Source organism: Pelobates fuscus, chromosome 10, assembly GCF_036172605.1.
Source record: "Pelobates fuscus isolate aPelFus1 chromosome 10, aPelFus1.pri, whole genome shotgun sequence".
Classification (NCBI taxonomy): domain Eukaryota; kingdom Metazoa; phylum Chordata; class Amphibia; order Anura; family Pelobatidae; genus Pelobates; species Pelobates fuscus.
Genome location: NC_086326.1, coordinates 34,738,407 through 34,761,210, shown reverse-complemented (window position 1 = coordinate 34,761,210; position 22,804 = coordinate 34,738,407). Strand labels below are relative to the sequence as shown.

The following is a 22,804-nucleotide window of genomic DNA, read 5'->3' as shown; positions in this document are numbered from 1 at the left end:
TATACGCACTGCAGCCATGAGTTCAGTATACAGGAAGTCTGCCAGATCAATGATGTCACTTCCTGTATACGCACTGCACCAACGTGTTCAGAATACAGGAAAGTTGCTAGATCAATTCACTTCCTGTATACGCACTGCAGGTCAACCAGATCAATCATGTCACTTCCTGTATCATGCACTGCAGCCATATATTCAGAGCAGAGGTGGTCTACTTGAGTGATATGAATGCTTAAATAAAACTCAATAGGAGAGCTCAGTGACATTACCCACCCTCAAACTCTAAAGGGGATTGGGGGGACGTGGGATATCACCAAGGAATCCTATATATATCCACAGCCCTGGAAAATGGGCACAAACCTGTATAAAAACAGAGAGAAAACAGAACTGGATACTTTCTTGAATGATACATCTACTTGCTCCAGCTCCTGGCCATGCACAATAATGTTAATTATAAACATGCTTTAATTGGTTTCATTTTTATTACAGGTTATGTCAACCTTATAATTTGACAGCAGCAAAATGAGGCCTGAGCAGCTTGTGCAAGACAGAATAAAACCATTCACATATAATCTTCATAACGCCCAACGTTTGAAATGGCAAAAGGAGACTTTTACAGGATGTGACTTTTGTAGGGTTACTGGGGATAACTTCAATAATGACATATTAATTCTGTAATAAAAACCATTCAGCACAAGACAAACTTTACATTCTAAATAACCATTTTAGGTATATCTAATGCTGGCAAATATTACGGATATTAAGCTATGTTGTTCATGTCGAAACCTACATGTTGCGGATAGAATGTCCATTAAGAATAGGGACTCCTCCTCCTGAAGTAGGGCAGTTGGTAGGTGTGCCATACTTAATGTCCATAACAGGATAAGTGGGTTCGCATCATAACTTATTAGACATGTTCAATTTTAGATTTATAATGTGGTGCACCAAGTAATTATTAGTTGGTTAAATGTCAGCAAACATTTTTTCCAAACTGAAATATTAAGGCATATTTATAGCACTTTGTTTTTATTATTGAATTTATGAATATTTGAAGAGTTAATACTTTTCCAACTACACACGGAAATAAAGTAAGGAGTGCAACAGAAAACAAACAAACCCCAAGGCTTTCACCCCGAACCTGCCCAGGGATGTTTTACAATATATCATGTTTGGATTTGGAAACCTTTCTATAGATTTGTGAATAATAGCAATGTACAACATTCTGCTACATCACCCCACCCATCCCGCGCCAACCTTGATCTGCCATTCCCTTTAATTAGCTCCAGGTGCCAGGAGATCTCATTGCTGGGTTGTGTTAATAAGTGTTTGCTACAGACATTTATATTTTTAGTTCTGTTCCAATTCTAAGCCTGGGGGCACCAAATCTGCTAATTAACAGAGAATTGGTCAGTGAAGAGTAGGAGTTGTACAAAGCACTCAACACGTCGGATTTGTTTGTACATGACATTGCTGGGGGAGGATTGGAAGATTCCCAGCTGGGCAATTTAACTCATCTTCCTTCCAAATGTCTGCAAATTACCTCTTTTATAACTCCCTATTTATACACACCAGGGCTGACATCTGAAGTCAAATATCCAACCGATAAGTGGTATGTGTCAGAGAGACTCAATGTTGCGCATGATTTCTGCCCTATAAATACTCAAAATTAGACTTTGAAGAATCGCATTGCAAAAACAAGCTCCTACACTCTACTTTTACAAGCTATTTTTCCGTGAATGAAACTACTTATACCAAACAACTACATAATTCACAAACTCTGCTAGATTGGGTTTCATAGGACATAAATCATCATCAAATGTCAAAATCAGGACTGGGGGAGAATATTGGTCACTGTGCACCTTGTGTTAGTTTACTTTTTAAATGAGGAAGAGGCGGCCTATATGTGCGACTAAGCAATGTCCAGGCCATACTGTATTTTAATTAACATCACCAGTAACTCCTACATCGCTGAAGTCTCACTATCTCTTGGAGTAATCTCTCTCAATCTCCTGCTGTCTCACCAGGTCTCCTTGTCTTTGTGATCAGTTTGCGTCCGTATCCCTAACTTCTAACATCTGCAGTCTTATTCCCGACTATTTCTCTTTTCAACCACAAATGCCTCGCCCCCCCCCCTCCCATAAAAGGAACGATTGCACATACAGATTACCACTTGGCAATAACCCATTCAGTTCCGAAGTCTAAACGGTCTGATTTGCCCATTTACGACCCCTTCATCTATATGCAAAGAATGAGGGAGATGTGTAAAATGATACTGTTGTAAGCAACTGGATGAAAAGTGAACAAGTGACAATTGAAAAAAAAAAAAAAAAAATATATCAATTGTCTGCAGTTACTCAGGTTTTTAGAAGATTTTTTTTTTTTTTTTATGGCCATTATGTGTTTTAGCTAAAACAAGGTTTCATGATGCAACACAGCAGCACAGGAAATCTTTGAAATCTCCCCAACCCCCCCCCTTTTAAGTTGCTGATATACTTTGCCTAAACCTGTCTGTGCATTTAATGAAATACAACTGGGCAGTCGGCTGCAGGAACACGGCCTGCGATTTTAAATATTAGGTGAGCTGATAAATATGGTACAGTAATGTTGTTTAGCCACCAGAGTGCGCTACATAATCACACAAGGTGCTGGAAGTCCTAGCTGGGATTGACTGAGGGAGAATTGCTTTTTAACCCTTTAGTGATCAGATATATGATATGCAGTCATATCAGAATGAAGTCATGAAAGACAATGTCAATACGAACTTTCCTGCTTATTGTGTGCTGCTAGGGCTATACATTCCTGTAGTTTTTTTTCTCCAAATGACAGGACATTCTATTTTAACTCTTTCAAAGCCAAAGACATGTCAGGCATGTCAGAGAAAACCAGGATTTGCATACAAATCACAAGGCTGACATAACGTGTTAAAATAATAATGGCACCAGGATGATGGGATCGTTTTGTAGGTAGTTTGCATCTAAGATGCCACTTGGTGTGTGGTATTAACATTCCAGATATAACCACCGCATACTTTGTCTCCTGTATATTTAAAGAAACACTAGTCACCTGTTCTCCCACGCAGTGCCGGTCTCTGCGCTCCTGTCCCGCCAACTTGGCTGAGATTATCAAGATTAATGATCTCAGCCAATCCAATGTTTTTCCACACAGGAAAGCACTGGGAGACAAGGGAGCATGCGCGCAAAATGCTGCACTGTGCCAACCAGATGGTCTCTATAAGTCCACCTGATTTTAATAGAATTTTACTCTGCTGTTTTGTTGGAAGTGCTTCTAGTGGCTTCTCAGTGACAGCAACTGGAGGCATTTAAAACCTGCAACGAAAACAATGCCGTGTGTATAGTGTCCCTTTAAAGCTTCCTGCATGATTCAGTGAAGGTGCAAAAAAATTGTATGGCTCACACAATGAAAACACAAGGTTAGCACTTGTTAATTATCCATCATGAAAAGACAGGAACATAAATCTAGTGGATTCTGTACAGATGAAAACCAACAGAAATCTCTGCAACTTTTTCCAGTGTAGTTCTCTCTGCTCTGTAGCAGGGGTAGGCAACCTTTGGCACTACAGATGTTTTGGACCACATCTCACATAATGCTCTTACAGTCATAATGCTGACAAAGCATCAAGGGAATTTTAATCCACAACATCTGGGGGTGCCGAAGGTTGCCGATCCCTGGTCTATAGTGTTAAGTGCTTCAGACAAGTCAAGGTGTATTAGGAATAAATAGTCAAACACCACACTGAACACATTCCACAATGGTTTCTGTACAATTTTCTGAAATCAAACTTTAAAGTGACACTATAGTCACCAAAGGAACTTTAGCTTAATGAAACTGTTTTGCTGTATAGGTCATGGCCTATCTTATTATGCCCTCATCCCACTTCTCAGTTATCTGCCATTTAGGAGTTAAATCACGGTTTATGCAGCCCTAGCCACACCTTCCTGCATGTGACTTAGACAGCCTTCCTTAACACTTCCTGTAAAGAGTAATTTCAGGTTTACACTTTTTTTGTGTGCAAATTTTGTTTAATTCAGATTTTGTTTTTATCTTTTGCTCTGTTAATAGATTGCTAGACCATGCAGGACTCTCCTGCATGTAATTAAAGTTCAATTTGCAGAGTAAGAGATAAAAACTTTTAAAAGCAGGTTAAATCTTACTTTCATTCAGGCTGTGTCAGTCACAGCCAGGGGAAGTATGGCTAGGGCTACAGCAACAAAAGTGATTTAACTCCTAAATGGCAGAGAATTGAGGAGTAGGACCTCAGAGGCATGCCCTACACTGAAAAACAGTTTCCGTAAGTTAAAGTTGTTTTTGTGACTATACTGTCCCTTTAACGGTGGTGTTTACAGGTGCTGTCCCAAATGCCTTGCATCCATTTGAAAAATTCCGCCTCCAGGAGGAGATTTGGGAACAAAGGATTTTTTTAGACAAGGTCTTATAATGGCTAGTGGCAGCTGATCAGAAAAGGCATCTGTGTTTGGAGAACAGTTCAGTACGTTCGAAAAAGCTGGGCCAAACTCATTAGCACATCCTTTGAGAAGGCGAGCGGGGCCCAGATCCAAGTCACAGTAGTTAGGATGTAGCTGCACAATATGTGCTGTGTCTTCTCGGACTTCAGCAAAATCAGCTCCATGAGATCTACCTCCACTTGCCTATCTTCTTGATTGCTGCAAGACGAATCAGCTTGAAAAGAGAAGATATTGTGTGTTCAGTGGGCACTCCATTTCGACTCATACTATTAGTATCCAGCAACCCATTCTATTACTTCATCCAAAGCCATAAGACGGAGTCCCACAAGCAAAATCAAAATAATTTTATAAAGGTTTAACGTAGAGAAGAGGCACTCAAACTACACCAAGTACCATTACTAGTTTAATTTAAAGCGCTTTCAAATACTCTGGCATTTCATTGCAAATATGTTGTATTTAGATCCAACCATTCCTCTGAAAAGCTCAGGCTATATTTGTCAAACAATGCATTCAAAGATTTTATTCATGTCTCGGAAATGAGAGTCAATCAGATCACAGAAAAACGTTATGAATACCCCTATGGCGTTCTACAATACCAACTCCATTGGATAGTCGATTCAACTATCCACTATGTGTCTGTTAAATCGATCATTTCCACCCCCTGTTAAAGTCTTACAGATTTTAGAATACATTTGATAGACACAGCTATATCCAGAGAGACTCTTCCAAATTCCAAATGCTTACACTATCCCACGGTATGGTACAAAATGACGATTCGTACAAATCACAGAAACACAATGTTTTAACCCACGCTGAAGTTACATCAATCCCAATTTAGACCCATGTGTGATTTGTAATGTTGCACTAAGTGGATTTGGTGGAATAAAAGCCCATTTAAACCTACCATGTATCTGGTGATCATGGTAACACACATTTCGAAGACTGTTACAAAGTATAGTATAATATACTATAGCATCCTTTACCTGCAAGTTTAACCATTTGAATGGCTTGCAGCAACCATCAAGGACGCGTAATGACAGCAAAGAAAGATCAGACAACTGCAACAAGAGTTGAGTGCGACGCCGGCCCCTTACCATCCCTCCTCCCTGCCAGTCGGATATCGGTTACACTTATTCCCCAGAGTCAAACTGCATTTCCCAGGCATTGCAACAAGAGTTTTGATGACATTTTAATGCAATACCCACATTATTTCAATACCTGCAAAGATCTTATTCCAGAGCAATGCTCATCCTGGGGCAAAAAAATATTTTGAAAGTTTGCGAGAGATAAAAAAAACCCAAAAACGAATGATGACATGTTTATCCGATTATTTTTAATCACTAAATAGGAGTCTGTATTAATGTATGCAATTCACATACCGCTCAGCTTTTCAATATGTTTTTGCAAAAGGTTCTACATACCATCAAAAAATATATATATTATCAGGGCCATTTAAGATTTTCATCCAACCTACCTCCTCTCAGAGTTTTGCACCAGTCAACAACCAATAAACTACAGTTAAGTTAACAAAGGCTTAAGGAGAAAACAACGTACATCTAAAGAGAAGAGACGCGCATGCTGGGAAGATGTTCTATGCACTAGAGATAATGTAAGTGGGAATGTGTCATTAAAAGGAAGAGGTTGTTTGTTTTTGTTTTTTTAAGTTTAGGTGGCAGATTTAATTTAACCCCTTAAGGACCAAACTTCTGGAATAAAAGGGAATCATGACATGTCAGACACGTCATGTGTCCTTAAGGGGTTAAAGATATGTCCATCATTTGACTAAAAGACCTAAATTTATTGTCAGACTCCATCTCACAGTAACCGTAGGTATCTATTGTGAATAATGAGTATAATAACAACGAAACATGGCTTAAGGAGTGATAAGCAAGGTTAGAAAGTCATATTATTTTGTAGAAGGTAGATTAAATAAATCTTATATTTAGTGATTGTTACACTGGTTTTTATAGTGGACTGTGTGCATTACTAAGATTACAGTGCAGAGCATGTTAAGAGTTAAAAAGCCCCAAACTCATCCCAAATGCCCTGTACGCCTGCTCCCATTCCCCCCCACCTTCCCTCGGCATCCCATTGAGCGGCCACTCTTGTGATTGTCTAATGAAGCGATCTGTAGCTGATTGGAGAACAGAAAGAATTTCAAAGCCCTTCAGACTTTGCCAAAGCAGCAGTAGCAGAGGGTCTCTGAAAAGAAGGGACTTTTTCTCCACTGAGCCAAAGGGGAGCACCCGACTGCACCTCTTTAGAGAGAAAGCCAGGATTCCAGAAAGTGCGAGAGGGAGGAACAGAACGTATGTTGTCCCATGTACGATGAAACGAAATGAAAAGAAACGTATTGACCAACGACCTAAATCAAAATAAAAATTCCTGACATCCGACAAGCAAAGGGAAGGTAAAGTTCATGACAGCGGCATTCGAGAAATGAATTTACACTGGATATATTGTATTCCATTTCATTGTCCTGGAAGAATGTATCCAGTCTCACAAGCTAGTCTGAGAAAGACATCTGTACAAAGGGTTTGTAAAACAGCAATGTTTACAAAATAAAAAAGTAAAATGAGAAAAAAAAAAAAAAACCGTAATATACAACATGACATCTCGATACAGGATAGAACACATCACTTACAACAGGTCCCAAGAGCTGTGAAGTATTTACTGATTGAAAACCTAAAGCCTTTGTGTTGTGAATCAGCAATGCTCTGAATTCATAGTGCAGTCCTAATTCTTCACACTGAAATATAGTGGTGCATGGTCTACAAAACAGTGCAGTCTATGGAAGCTGGAGGGGCAGGCTTCGCAGAGCAAATGTATAATGAATGGGGGCTTGAGGGGCAGGCTCAGCAGAGCACCAGTACAGTGAATGTGTGTCGGATGGGACAGGCTCTGCAGAGCAACATATATAGCAGATGGAGAGTGGAGTGGACAGGCTCCGCAGAGCAATATACAGCAGTTGGGGAGTGAAGTAGACAGACTCTGTAGAGTAAGGGAATGATAAATAGAGAGGGGAAAATATGTTCTGCATGACAACAGGTGGGTGTCCAGAACACTACTTGGATATATAAAAAAAAAAAAAAAAGAAAAAATAAAGAGGCAAGGGGACAGCCATATGTAAAAAATTTTTTTACAAATCTTACCGGGCTTTTTAAAATCTGGGTCACCCTCTTCTTCTGTTCCATCATGTTGAAATCCTGCCGCAGGTCTGGTGACATGTTCCTCTCTCTGAGATATCCTGGATCGTTCTCATCAATACGGTCAAAATAGCGCTCTTTGTGTGGCATGCTGGGAGGGGGAGGGGCTGTAATCACCCCCTGACCGGTGGCAGCACTCATCCTTCTGTCACAGCAGGCCTTACCTGGATAGGAGCAGAGAAAAACATTTTTTTTTTACAAGCTGAAAGGAACACATTCTCACTCCCTCATATTATTTCAACAGGACCTTTGCATTGTAATAGTTTTCATTTGTGTGATGTATTGCCATGTTTACAAAGCTTACAGTGTTAATTAACATTATGTACCATCAGCAGCCTTAAAGGAATTCTGAAGATTTTTGTTCCTCACTGAAAACTTTATTTTTAAATATAATAAAACACTTATTAAACTCCAACAGGTCTACAGTCCGAACACTTGCAGCTACAAGTCCATGGACCCCAGCTGTCCATAAGCCTTGAAGACCAAGGTCCTCAACAGTGCACAGATCATGGTACCCACAGCACTAGATAACACATACAGAGCGTGGTACAAGATGTGGGTTGGATCTCATCTCCAAGGGAAGATTACTTCTGGCAGCAGCAGAATTCGTCCTGTGGGCCCCCGAAGGAGAACAGATGGCATTGCCCCCTCCCACACCCAGCCACTGGACGAGATTTGTTTTGAAACTGGAGAGGGTCACGTGGCAAAGCAAAGACGCGGGATTAACAGACAAGAAGCATCGACTGACTTTCACAGAAACAGACAGTCTGACCAACACACAATGTAAACATCACAGACATTACCCATACTGGCCAGTGCAGCAACCTCAACAATGGACACCAGAGATGCAATGAACGTTAACTCTAGACTGTAAAAGCTCATTGGAGCAGAATCATCTTCTACTTATTGTAACATTTTCTAATTGTTTCAATTAAATTCCCCCCTTTTACAATATTTTAAAGTACTGCGGAATAAGTTGGCGCTATATAAATACCAATATTAACTCATCATAATTTTAATGTATGATTGGAATGTGATCTGCAGCATAAGGATTGCAGGACCCCAACAGTTTGCTTAAAACCAGCCCAGAAAATTGGTTACTTTTAATTTTAGAATTACTAAAATTGTATTTCAGAGTCAACAATACAATTACACTGTAATAAGTGAATATTTGCAACAGAATTTTATAAAAATTTTATTTTTATTTCCTGAGGAGCCACAGAAATAAAGTGTAAAATTTAATCAAATTCACTTAGAGTGTATTTAACCAGTTTCCATGGTGACTGCTCCACTTTTAGAATTTTACCCCAGAACTGCCTTTTATACATAAAGGCCCGTATGTCTCTAAATCCATCTCTACATATATCTACAGATATAGAATTCAGTTAGTCAAGCGGTAACAGTAATAAGGGAGAATGTGTCACAGGTAGACCAAGCAACTGAGTGGATTTACTTCCCTAATACTTCCCTTACCTTTTGCGTCACTTTACCCCACTTCCTCTAGCATGTAAGCTCATTGAGCAAGGCCATCAACCCCTCTGTTTCTGTGCGTCAAACTTGTCTGGTTACACTTAGATGTTTGTTGGTCCACCCATTGTAAAGCACTGCGGAATTTGTTGGCGCTATATAAATACAATAATAACAGCTGTAAGGCTACAATGTATTATGTGTTCATGGGATAGCTGAAGATGAATAATTATTCGTTTTTAAGAAGCGCCAACAGATTCCGCAGCGCTGTACAATGGGTGGACGAACAAACACGTAATAGCAGTTAATAGTTTTATAACTGAATCCATCAGACAGTGAAGGGTTAACAGCAGCTAAAACAGATTACATATCACATGCAGATGGTATAAATACAATAAAGAGGAAACTTAGAAAATAAACAAACATCCTTCTGATGACTGCTGTGAGAAGGGAGGGGGAGAGAGAGCCCACATTTAACACATTATTTCCCCAAGCAATACAAGACTGGTCGTACTTGCCAAAGATGCTTGGGGGACTAGCAGGATTATTTCAATGAGCCAGGAACTGGCGGGAAATACACGTTTTTGGGCAAATTAGACAAATCACATTTAATATTTTTCGTAGTTCAGCTACTTTGGCCTAAAAAAATTGAAATCTCAATTTCACGTTTACTGAATAAAACAGAAAGTGCTTAAAGTCATTGGGAGGAACATTCTATTTGTTTTCATAGTGATTGCTTTACTTCTACAACTCTTCTACAGAGATTCTCTGGACTCCTGAATTCCAAGACTCTTTGGAGAACAGGAGGACTTACACCAAGTAACCCTCCAGCTTCAGGCTGGCAATGCATCATGGGGGATCTAGCTCCACAGGTGGTGGAAAGGCTAGTGTTGGCTACTACTGGCCCACACTGTACCGCTGCTTCTCCTTGAGGTGGGGGGTGTAAAAATATCAGTTTCCTGAATGTTATGTTGCTCTTCAGGACATATATCACATATTCAGGACAATAAGGATTGTATAGAGGTCTATAGTCCTATACAAGAATAATTTAAATGTAGGCTTCCCAGTCAAAGCTGAATGTAAATCTAGTGATGGACAGTTCTTCTCTTTGCCACGCTTGGTAGGTACTAACCACTGCATGTCAGGAACACCCAAGACTTGCTGTTTTGGAGATGCTCCCAACCGTCTAGCCATCACTATTTGGCCCTTCTCAAAGTCATAATATACATGCTGGGTTAGGTATCCTTTGCCACTCCAGATGTTGTACCCATATTATAGCTGCAAGAGTATTTTAGAAGATTTAGACATTTGGAGTACCGACTGTTGCCTACCCCCTGCATTTGTGTATAGATAATGCTTTACTGTATAAATAACAAAACTTTTTTAACCTTTAAATTTACCGAAAAGCTTGCACATGCAAGCAGCAGAAGAGAAACCATCCCAGAACAGGAACAGGAACAGGCTCCACCAATTAGAAGTCATAGACCAAAATAAGAGGCTTTTAAGTGTGCCCCTTAAATTCCAGTCAAGCGGGGACTTGTGGGAAATGTGTAGCTTGTGAATTTCAAATGTAAGTGGATACTATAGGCAACATAACAACTTTAGCCTAATGGACTGGTTTTGGTGTATAAATCAAGCTCCTGCCGTCTCACTGTTCAATTCTCTGTTAGGCGAATTTAGGAGTTAAATCATTTTGTTTATGCATCATTAGTCAAACCTCCCTTTATGTGACTTACACAGATTTCCTAAACACTTCCTGTAAAGAGTCATCTAATGTTTACACTTCCTTTACTGTTTAATTTACGATTTCTTATCTCCTGCTTTGCCAACAGCCTAGACTCTGCAGGAGTCACCTGTGTGTGATTAAAGTTCAATTTGCACAGCAGGAGAAAAACCAAAACAAGTGTGTTTCCTGACACTATAGTGCCCTGAGGGTGCCCCCCTTCAGCTACTTACCTTTATCCAGCGCCGGGCTCTCCCTCTCCTCCACCGTCCGACGTCAGCTCCAGCGTCGCATCCAGCGTCGCAGATGCACCTCTAGTGGCTGTCCAAAAGACAGCCACTAAGAGCTGGATTAACACCAAATGTAAACATAGTTTCTCTGAAACTGCTATGTTTGCATCTGAAGGGTTAAAACCTGAGGGGACTTGGCACCCAGACCACTTCATTGAGCTGAAGTGGTCTGGGTGACTGTGTCCCTTTAACATCAGATTGAAAATAAATCTTTTTTCATGCAGGCTGTATCAGTCACAGCAAGGAGAGGTGTGGCTATGGCTGCATAAATAGAAGCAAAGGGGATTTAACTCCTTAATGGGTGAGAACCAAAACTGCTTCATTAAGCTAAAGATGTTTTGGTGACTAAAGTGTCCCTCTAAATCCAAAATATTTTAACTGGAAACATTCTCCAAGCCGACTTTGCTTCCAGTTTGGCCTTGAATTCGACATTCACTTTAGTATATAACCCTTAAAGATGATATACGGGTTAATTCACTAAAATTGCAATGTAAATAAAAAAAAAAAAATATATATATATATATATATATATATATATATATATATATATATATATATATATATATATATATATATAAAATTCATCTGTTTCTTACTAAAATAAAGCCATGTCTAATTTTAAGCATGCTTTATTTAGACATGCCTGTTTTCTCTTAGGCCCTGACATACTGAATTCATATACCGTAAGTCTCTTAGAATATGCTAACTTTGCGTGTTCCATATGGGAGAAGCGTATAGTGTTCTATTGTAGCATCCAGGTGGTTAAATGGTCTTGCAACCCAAAATGCTTTATCTGGGCTCCAATCCGTCTCTGTTAATAATGAAAGCCACTTAATAACAGGCACAGGGCATCCGTCACGCAGTCCGTGTCACATGCAGGGTGACCTTTATTTACTCTGTGGCACGCGGGTAACGTGGTTATTGTGGTTTCTATGGAAATCTGGAAATAATATGAAGTTCTCCAGCCGAGACATGCTGCAAACAAACAGATAATTCTTTGTGAAAAAGAGGAAAAATGGAGAGCACAGATTCTTGTACCAGTCACTGGACCAGTCATGAAGTCATGTTAAAACAATGCTCTGGTGGGGTGGGGGCTTTAACACATTCCCTGCAGCCAGAACCAGGGGCGGACGGTCCTGCATAAAGCAGGAATCCCTCATTCAAAAGCCTGTATTTAATATTAAGTTAATTGTCCATTAAATAGAATGTTGTTACTTAGAATGCTGCTTATTCTAAAGAAGGTATTTGCAGACACTGATAACCTGGAGAGCAAGGCATGCAGGTTACCTGTGGGCTGGGTGAGCAAAGCATCCTCTGGCAGTCACAGGGTTAATCAGTGGAGCCTCAGATCAGAAGAAGTGTTAAAGCATAAGTCATGGGGTGGTATGCTGTTAGGGTGTATTGTACACAGAGTATATATAAAGAACAACAGCTTGGTAAGAAAGATGTTAAACTTGAGACACTGCCTATTATCTAGGAGTAGAGAAGTAAAAGGTGTCAGGCAGTTGATGGGTTAAACGGAAGGTGATGTCATGTCTGACACTGAAGGGGTTTTAATACCCAGGCTGGGCAGAGTAATGAGGATAACAGACTTTGATTCTGTAATATTATATAATCATGCGATATATACGCGTATAGCCCCATATCCACACACTCAGTCACAGATTATGGGGGGGTGCAAGATAAGAAGGCTCACTTGCCCTTTCTGGAGGTTCGAGACAAGGTCTTAATCAGAATTTTTATGGGTACCAATCCGGGGTGTAACTTTGTGTAGCATCACACCAGTACCTATATCCCACCATTCGGCAAATGTAGCCATTTTAAATATAAAATAATAATTGTACCCACACTGGATCAAGGCGCAAAAGGTAAACAAATCAATATCATGTTGGAATAACGAGAAGTCCCATTTAATCCCTCAACTCCCCACCATTTTCAAGCAGAGGTTAATATCGGCTGGAGGTCGCATCCTGACAGCCAAAGTCCCGGAATCCAGGATAATGGTCCGATGGGAATTCGTTAACAGGCAGGAAACCTTCATATTTACACACAGGAAACTCCCACCCCTCGTACTTAAAGAATCAGCTACCCTCATATACCTTAAAAGGGCTTGGCCATGCAAAAAGCAGCTTTAGTATTTACACTGCACATTTATTTCTACATTTCCACATTGTACTTACTTTCATAAAGGTGGTCAAACTGATTGCTACCGAATCGCACAAGGTTCAATTCCTGGCAAACACAACCTACAGGTTCTTTTCCTGGTAAATTATGATAAACTAGGAATTGTGGACGATTGATAAAAGGATTTGCAAATTGTATGTGCTAAAATAGCTCAAATGAAAAGGTTTGGGAATACCTTGGCCAAAATTCCCCCATTAATTCTACGGTCTCTTATTTAGTGATTAAATGTCAAATAAGAAAATGTAAAGTTTGGAGAAATTGTCACAGAGTTCCATCACCTGTAGCCACATATTGCACAAGGTGCCAGAATCATAAATACGTTGCATAAATAAAATGTTTTGTGTACACAGATTAATTAACGTTTAAAGCAGCACGGTCATGCCGAACTTACCTTTCTTTAATCGATTCCTCTTCTCCGGGATCTCGCAATGCTTCCTGTCAGTATTCCCAAATGTCCCGTCATTTAGACAGAACGCCGGCGATACTACCGAACAGCGTCCTAACAGAATGAGAACATTTTCTCCATTTGTGTTAGGACGCAATTCGGGACTTTGTTCGTATCAGAATTTCATATCGTAATGAATTAAACTCCGGTCCTATTTGTGCCACGGCTGCATCTTGCAGCCGCTTAATAGATAACTCCCCAATTCCCACGGTATCAGGGAGCTATCTACCAAAAGGCTGAAAGACCTAAATTGGTCTTTCAGCCACATTTACTAATACCAAGTAAAGATTACTTAGTAAATTCTGCCCCTACTCGCTTTACTGAGAGTAGGAGCATGTCTAGTAAAGAACAATTGCGTCCTAACATGAATTAACAAACTGTTCTCATTTTGTTTGGACGAAATTCGGTAGTTTCGCCGGCGTTCTGTCTAAGTGACAGGACGTTCGGGAATACTGACAGGAAGCATCGCGAGATCACTGAGGAAATGTGAGAATTGTGGGAAAATTGCTCTGACCACCAGAAATGGAGCACACTTTGTTCCTCCGCTGGTCATAGATGGTCAGGCGTAGGAAACCTCCATAAGACAAAGTAGTCCCTCTACCTCGTCTTAGGTTTTAAAGAAAACTATAGCAGACAGGAAGAAATAGAGAACAGATGCTGACAGAGGGAGAGACGAGGAATCAATTAAAGAAAGGTAAGTTCGGCATGACAGTGCCACTTTAAGACCATACTAATCAGACATCAAACATTGTTCTCTGATAAAGAGTAGTTCTACTAATAGCCTGCACTTATCATTGTCCGATATATATCTTTTCATACTGAATTATTAGAATTTACATTTGACATATCCAAAAATCCTGTCTGGTTACAATTAGATGTTTTCAGAATGGGTAGGCTAATTGTTTCTCACTTGCTGGCAGGGTTAACACTTTTGTAAGTTATTTAATGAAAAGGAAGAGGTACAATATGGCTCCAAATCGCGAGAAGGATACAGATCAGATCCGTAAAACAAGTAAAGTTATAAGAAATAATGTATGGATGTTTTCAGGCAATTAAAAAAAAAAAAAAAACACTAAACAAAAATAAAACAGTTCCACGCGCTGTTTTACCTGCCACTTATTACGATAAAGAATGTATTGCTGCGTTTGGATGGCGCCCTGTTCGCTCTGTGCGATTGGCTGTTACAGTGTGATTAGTGACGGGGTTATTGAAAGGACATTCTTAATCTGGCAGTCAAACACCAGCGTTCATCTCTACCAGAGACAGAAAATGTCAGAATATTGTTTTTCTGATTGCAAACAGCTGGGGAATCGCAAAACAAAAATGACATTTCACAGGACCAACCCTTAACTCTTCCACTGCCATGGACCTCTGACAGGGCGGCTTAGACATGACGCAACTAGTGGGAGGACTTGGGTTAAATTTACACCGTGTCAAGAATTTAATGCTTCACATATTGAGGAAGAAAAAAAAATGGACACAACCCAGAAAACTGTACATTTCACAAAGAAGCCACGCCATAGCAATTAGTCATTTTCTGAGTCTTCTCATTCAGCTAAATTATATGGGCCATAAATAATGGTTTAAGGGATAAGCACTGTACTTCCACTGGTGGGGAAAAAAACTCCATAATTCTCCAGAAAACATCATCTCCTGTCTGGTGTCTCTCTTTAAATTGGTCCATTAAAAGCAAAGTGTAATTAAACATGAGTAAATAATAATTTCAAGCTGAGCAGGACTACCTGAGAGCATTGGGGCAAAAGATCTATGGCCAGTAAGGCGGAACGCACCACCTCCTCACCATTTCCATGTATTGGTACAGACATCTTACTCCTCATGTACTAATGCTACTGTGCATGATTGAGCATCTTGCTCTAATACGGAGCACATGGATAGGCTAAGGAAGTGTTCCTCCCATAAGGCAATGCATGTTCAACAAAGATTTATTGTATGCAATGCCATGCTCATCAGCTTAATGTGTGGTGTACATCAAAATGGGAGGGGGGCAGAAAAATAAAAAAGTCTCACCTGGTAACCCTATATTAACTTACTAGATATAGCTCTACTCAGGTTAAAATTAAATCCACTTTCAATTTTACAGATTGGTACTTAGCCAGGTTTCTAGTGGGCCAACCCCTCCATAGACTCATAATACAAACTTGAAATTGGGAACTCCAAATCAGTTTCCCCCAATGTAGTGGCAGTTTTATTACACCAAGACTGAAGAAACAAATTACTTTGTATAAAAATAAAAGGGGGCACTATAGGCACCCAGACTGGGTTAAGACTAACTCTAGTGGCGGTCTATCAGTTTGATCCCGTGAAATGAGGCTGGATGTCACACTGTGGATGAGGACATTCAGTGTCAAGCAAAACCCATAGGAAAGCACTCCGTTAATGCTCTCCTATGGGGAAGGCCTCATTAGGTCCCCCCCCCTCCCCCATCAGCTGATGTCAGTGAAGGAGCCTGACCCAGCCGTTAAGCAAATTTGTGCTGGAATAAGGTAAGTGAAAGCAAAGCTTTTTTCTTTTTTTTTTTTTTTTTTTTTTTTTTTAAACCCTTTCATGGACGGGAAGGGGATATGTGACACTATAGCACTACAAATACATCTTTGCTTTCTTAAAACGAAAGTGTTGCTTTAAGGTTACTCTTACAGTTAAAATAAAACTGTGGCATCTTCAAGTGTCAAATACAGCTAAATGTATCTCTGCCTGTAAGATGACAAACACAAATCTGTTGAGATATAGATTTAGACAGATGTAAAGATAATTTCAGTGGCAGAGCAGACTGAGTGCCCATGTGTCGTGCTATACATTTAGTAGATATATAGAAAGAATCCCAGGCACTCACTGTGATTGTTCTTCAAGCAGGTTTATTGCAACGTTTCGACCTCAATGAGGTCTTTTTCAAGCTAACACCACTGTGACAAATTTGAGCTTATATACACACACAAATTAATGAACAGATAATCCATCAATTAGATGATCAATTACAAGAATTCATTAAACAAACATATGTTAAAAATAATTCAATTGATAGATCAATTTAATACATAAAAGTAAACAAAGACATGTTGTGGAATAAATAAATGCATAGCTGTAAACAAATAGCTGGAAGTAAAGAGAAAAATCCCGGTTTTGGAGGTAACCATATACACATTAGTTCATACACAGATCCTTCAAATCAAGCTTAATTATTAAACTTAAATTGTATGATTAATAATAAAGAGTTGTACCTGGGAGGCAATCAAACCTATCGCACAAACCGGAAGAGACCGGGACGCCTAACCCACGTGACTTGATGCAGCAGCGTCATCCGCTACGTTACAGAGTACGGTGGCCGCAGAGGGTATACAGCGTCTGGCACTCACGGCGCATGCGCGACAAGAAGCCCAATCGCGCATGTGCGGGAAAAGACTCAGTCACGCATGCGCGCGAGACACAGCATGTATAACCACGGCGGCAAACAGTACAATCTACACTCATATGTAAAACCTATAAGGATCCCTAGGTTAAACGAGCAGTTGAATATCATAAGTAATTGGCACCAGGAAAAAACAAAAGAAAAAAAGGAGAGAAAATATACAGTAACACAATAAGAATAAAAGGAAAATTAGAATATAGAAGACAATACATAATATAAGACAGAAAATAATAAAAAATAAATAATAAAAAATAAAAAATAAAAAATAAATAAATAAAAATTAATGGAAAATAAAGTAAAATGAAAAAATAAATAAAATAAAAATAAAAATAAAAATAATAAAAGTAAAAATAAAAATAAAAAATAAAAATTAATAATAAATAATAAATAATAAATAAAAATTAATGATAAAATATGAAAAATAATAATAAATAATAAATAAATAAATAGAAAATAAAAAATAAATAAAATATAAAAAATAAATAATAGATAATAAAAAATAAAAAATAAAAAATATCAAAATAGAAGATAAAAAATAATAAATAATAAAAAATAATGAAAAAATAAGAATAGAAGACTAAATAGAAAAATAAAAAAAATAAAAAATAAAAAATAGAAATAAAGTTAAATAAAAGTAATAATAAAAATAGAAATAATAATAATAGTAATACAAATGAAAATAAGAAAACATAAAAGAAGAAGAAGAAGAAATGGAAATACAACATAACTAAAAGTCAGCCAAATATTACAGCGTATACCAAAGATGAAAGAGGAATAAACATCCTAACACTCAATTTAAGATACATATATATATAAATAGATATACACGCAAAAACATATATGTGTATATGTCCGCAGAAAGATACACATAGGTTTTTTAGCATGTAATATAAGTAAAAATAAAGCATAGTGTATATCACAAAAGACTGAAGGTTAAAATTAAGAGACCTAGAATACATAAGTCCAATCTGATCTAACTGTAATAAGGGGTCCAAAAAGAAAACCCTTTTGTTTGGACAGTTCACTATTTCCTCCATCAGTACAAAGGAACATATTAATCGTTATACCACTCAAAAGTAATAGAGAAAGGCTATACACTTGTATACATGTGTATACACATGTACGCATATGTACAGCACAGAAAATGTAAAGCTAAGTGTTAAAGAACATGCAAAAAGTTAATCAACAGTGTGAATTATTCTTTTCTAAAAATGTTTTCCCTGTTTTGACCGAGGAACCTATAAGGGGTACAGATATTAAGTTAAGTGATACTGGGCTCAAGAAGAAGAGCTCGTTTAGTCCTCCATGTAATGACCATGCGGTTGAAACATTTGTCAACTTGGTTCAAAGAGATGTTGATTCCCTTTTTCACTCGAGATCTGGCCACAAACACCACCCTGGCCCTTTAAATCTTACTAAAATAGAATTGAGATCCTTGAACTCATTGAAAAATAATAAGGATCTGGTTATTAAGCCAGCGGACAAGGGTGGTGCCATTGTGGTTCAGAATAAAAGTGACTATGTACAAGAAGTACTGCGACAATTACGAGATGTTGAGACATATAAAAAACTTGACTCTGACCCCACTAATATGCTGCAAATTAAAATTGATACATTACTTAAGTCTGCTTTAGACAAATTAATCATTGATCAAGATATCTATGGGTTCCTATATGAAAAAACACCAATAGTGCCAGTAATCTATATGTTACCCAAAGTCCACAAGAGTCTAATATGCCCTCCGGGTAGGCCAATTGTAGCAGGGATAGGCTCGGTATTGTCACCCCTTGCACAATTTTTGGACTGCCTGTTAAGACCCTTCCTCTTAAACATCAAGTCATACGTGAAGGATACGACTGAGGTATTAAAAATATTAGAGAAAGTGAGGAATGTTGAGAATTATACTCTGGTTTCCTTTGATGTAACTAGTCTCTATACCTCCATAGAACATGATTTGGGTCTGTCGGCAGCAAAAAATGCATTTGCGACATTGGGTTTTGAAGGTGATACTTTACTGTTTCTTGTTCAACTGTTAGAAATGGTGATGAGAGATAACTATTTTCTTTTTCAGGAGGATTTCTATCTGCAGCTTAGAGGAACATCTATGGGCTCCAATGTGGCACCCACATACGCCGGTATATACATGTCCGAGATCGAAGAAAAATGTATCTATGATAATGTACTGTTTAAGAGACATGTGGACAAATGGATCAGGTACATCGATGATATACTGGTGTTGTGGACTGGCACATTGGAGCCCTTAGAGCAGTTCTTTTTCTTTCTCAATTCGTGTTCCCAGACCATCAAATTCACCATGACTCATAGTAACAGCGAACTTCCTTTTTTGGATATATTAATTACCAAGGGATCTAAGGGATTTGAGACTAATGTCTTTCGTAAGCCACTTGATAGGAATACTCTTTTGCACTTTAAGAGTTACCATCCCTCTTCTGTCTTTAAGGCTTTACCCAAAAGCCAGTTCATGAGAGTCAAAAGGCTGGTCTCAGATACTGATAAGATTGATATTCAATTGAACAACATGGTTGATAGATTTCTGAAACGGGGCTACCCTAGGGCTCTTTTGAAAGAGCAATTAGACGAAGTTCAAAATAAAAGCAGAGACGAGTGTCTACACCCAAGACGGAAAGATAATAAAAATGTAAGACTTAAGTTCATCTCTAAATTTGGGAGATGTTCATCTTCCCTAAACAAAATCATCTTTAAACACTGGCACGTTTTGTCGGACTGCCACCCTGATATTCCCGAATTTAATTCAAAACCTATGATAGCTTACAAGAAATGTCCTTCATTAAAAGATAAATTAGTGAGAGCGGAATTACCATTAATCAAACCTGAAACGACCAGGAAGGGTAACTTTCCATGCTATAATTGTGTGTCTTGCCACTCTATGATACAAGGCCAATGGCTTTATCATCCACGTAGTGGCAAGAAGTATGTATTACAACACTTTTGGACATGTAACTCCTCATATGTAGTCTACACTCTCAAATGTCCTTGTGGTTTGTTGTATGTGGGTCAGACCTCACAAAAGATGAAAGAGAGGTTCTCCAAACACAAATCTACAATCCGTACCAAAATGATTGATCTGCCCATACCGTTCCATTTCTCTGAAGCGCTTCATAACATCTCTCAGCTCCAATTTCAAATTATTGATTATGTCCCTGAAACTCCCAGAAGGGGAGATAGGATTAAAAGGCTATTAATGAGGGAAGCGTTTTGGATTAGGGAACTGGACACAATATCACCTAGAGGGCTGAACCTAGAATATGACTTGTTACCTTTGATTTGAAGATTTCTCTTCAATTGACTTGCTTTTATGTATTATACTAAATTATCAATTTTTTGTTTTTACAGGCTCCTCTATGGCCTTGCTCGTTTGGGTTTTTCTTTTTTCTTTTCACCCTCTTAAGAGACCTTCTTCTGATCACCCGTTGGTCTACAAGAAGTTATACATCTGCTGATCAACTAATTTTGCTATTGGGACTTTGTCAATATTACACACTCCCTCACAGATAGGATACGTATTATGTCATATTAATCACAATTTCTATGGTCTATACAAACGAATTGATCACTGAGAGTACTTTTACTGTACCCATTTAGTTATTTCTTTGCATGTGTTTTGTACACTTTATTGTAATATGGCATTTAGCTACTATATGCACTTTATTAGTCACTTAAGCACTTTTCTCCTTAGTGTATTATATCAACTATTGATGCACTTTATTAAATAATTCACACTGTTGATTAACTTTTTGCATGTTCTTTAACACTTAGCTTTACATTTTCTGTGCTGTACATATGCGTACATGTGTATACACATGTATACAAGTGTATAGCCTTTCTCTATTACTTTTGAGTGGTATAACGATTAATATGTTCCTTTGTACTGATGGAGGAAATAGTGAACTGTCCAAACAAAAGGGTTTTCTTTTTGGACCCCTTATTACAGTTAGATCAGATTGGACTTATGTATTCTAGGTCTCTTAATTTTAACCTTCAGTCTTTTGTGATATACACTATGCTTTATTTTTACTTATATTACATGCTAAAAAACCTATGTGTATCTTTCTGCGGACATATACACATATATGTTTTTGCGTGTATATCTATTTATATATATATGTATCTTAAATTGAGTGTTAGGATGTTTATTCCTCTTTCATCTTTGGTATACGCTGTAATATTTGGCTGACTTTTAGTTATGTTGTATTTCCATTTCTTCTTCTTCTTCTTTTATGTTTTCTTATTTTCATTTGTATTACTATTATTATTATTTCTATTTTTATTATTATTACTTTTATTTAACTTTATTTCTATTTTTTATTTTTTTTATTTTTCTATTTAGTCTTCTATTCTTATTTTTTCATTATTTTTTATTATTTATTATTTTTTATCTTCTATTTTGATATTTTTTATTTTTTATTTTTTATTATCTATTATTTATTTTTTATATTTTATTTATTTTTTATTTTCTATTTATTTATTTATTATTTATTATTATTTTTCATATTTTATCATTAATTTTTATTTATTATTTATTATTTATTATTAATTTTTATTTTTTATTTTTATTTTTACTTTTATTATTTTTATTTTTATTTTTATTTTATTTATTTTTTCATTTTACTTTATTTTCCATTAATTTTTATTTATTTATTTTTTATTTTTTATTTTTTATTATTTATTTTTTATTATTTTCTGTCTTATATTATGTATTGTCTTCTATATTCTAATTTTCCTTTTATTCTTATTGTGTTACTGTATATTTTCTCTCCTTTTTTTCTTTTGTTTTTTCCTGGTGCCAATTACTTATGATATTCAACTGCTCGTTTAACCTAGGGATCCTTATAGGTTTTACATATGAGTGTAGATTGTACTGTTTGCCGCCGTGGTTATACATGCTGTGTCTCGCGCGCATGCGTGACTGAGTCTTTTCCCGCACATGCGCGATTGGGCTTCTTGTCGCGCATGCGCCGTGAGTGCCAGACGCTGTATACCCTCTGCGGCCACCGTACTCTGTAACGTAGCGGATGACGCTGCTGCATCAAGTCACGTGGGTTAGGCGTCCCGGTCTCTTCCGGTTTGTGCGATAGGTTTGATTGCCTCCCAGGTACAACTCTTTATTATTAATCATACAATTTAAGTTTAATAATTAAGCTTGATTTGAAGGATCTGTGTATGAACTAATGTGTATATGGTTACCTCCAAAACCGGGATTTTTCTCTTTACTTCCAGCTATTTGTTTACAGCTATGCATTTATTTATTCCACAACATGTCTTTGTTTACTTTTATGTATTAAATTGATCTATCAATTGAATTATTTTTAACATATGTTTGTTTAATGAATTCTTGTAATTGATCATCTAATTGATGGATTATCTGTTCATTAATTTGTGTGTGTATATAAGCTCAAATTTGTCACAGTGGTGTTAGCTTGAAAAAGACCTCATTGAGGTCGAAACGTTGCAATAAACCTGCTTGAAGAACAATCACAGTGAGTGCCTGGGATTCTTTCTATATGTATACATTTCTTGGGGTTTTTTTGCTGACCCTTGCCCA

General features: G+C 37.7%; 1 protein-coding gene across 4 annotated transcripts in view; it reads right to left on the bottom strand.

Moving 5' to 3' along the window:
- Positions 1 to 22,804, bottom strand: part of ADD3 (adducin 3) — a 105,544-nt gene that overhangs the window by 22,630 nt on the left and 60,110 nt on the right. For all 4 annotated transcript variants that reach the window (XM_063434358.1, XM_063434361.1, XM_063434360.1 and 1 more), the window contains one exon: positions 7,634 to 7,851. In XM_063434358.1, the coding sequence (XP_063290428.1) occupies positions 7,634 to 7,828 (195 nt within the window). In that variant the 5' untranslated portion in view covers positions 7,829 to 7,851. The remainder of the gene's footprint in view (positions 1 to 7,633; positions 7,852 to 22,804) is intronic.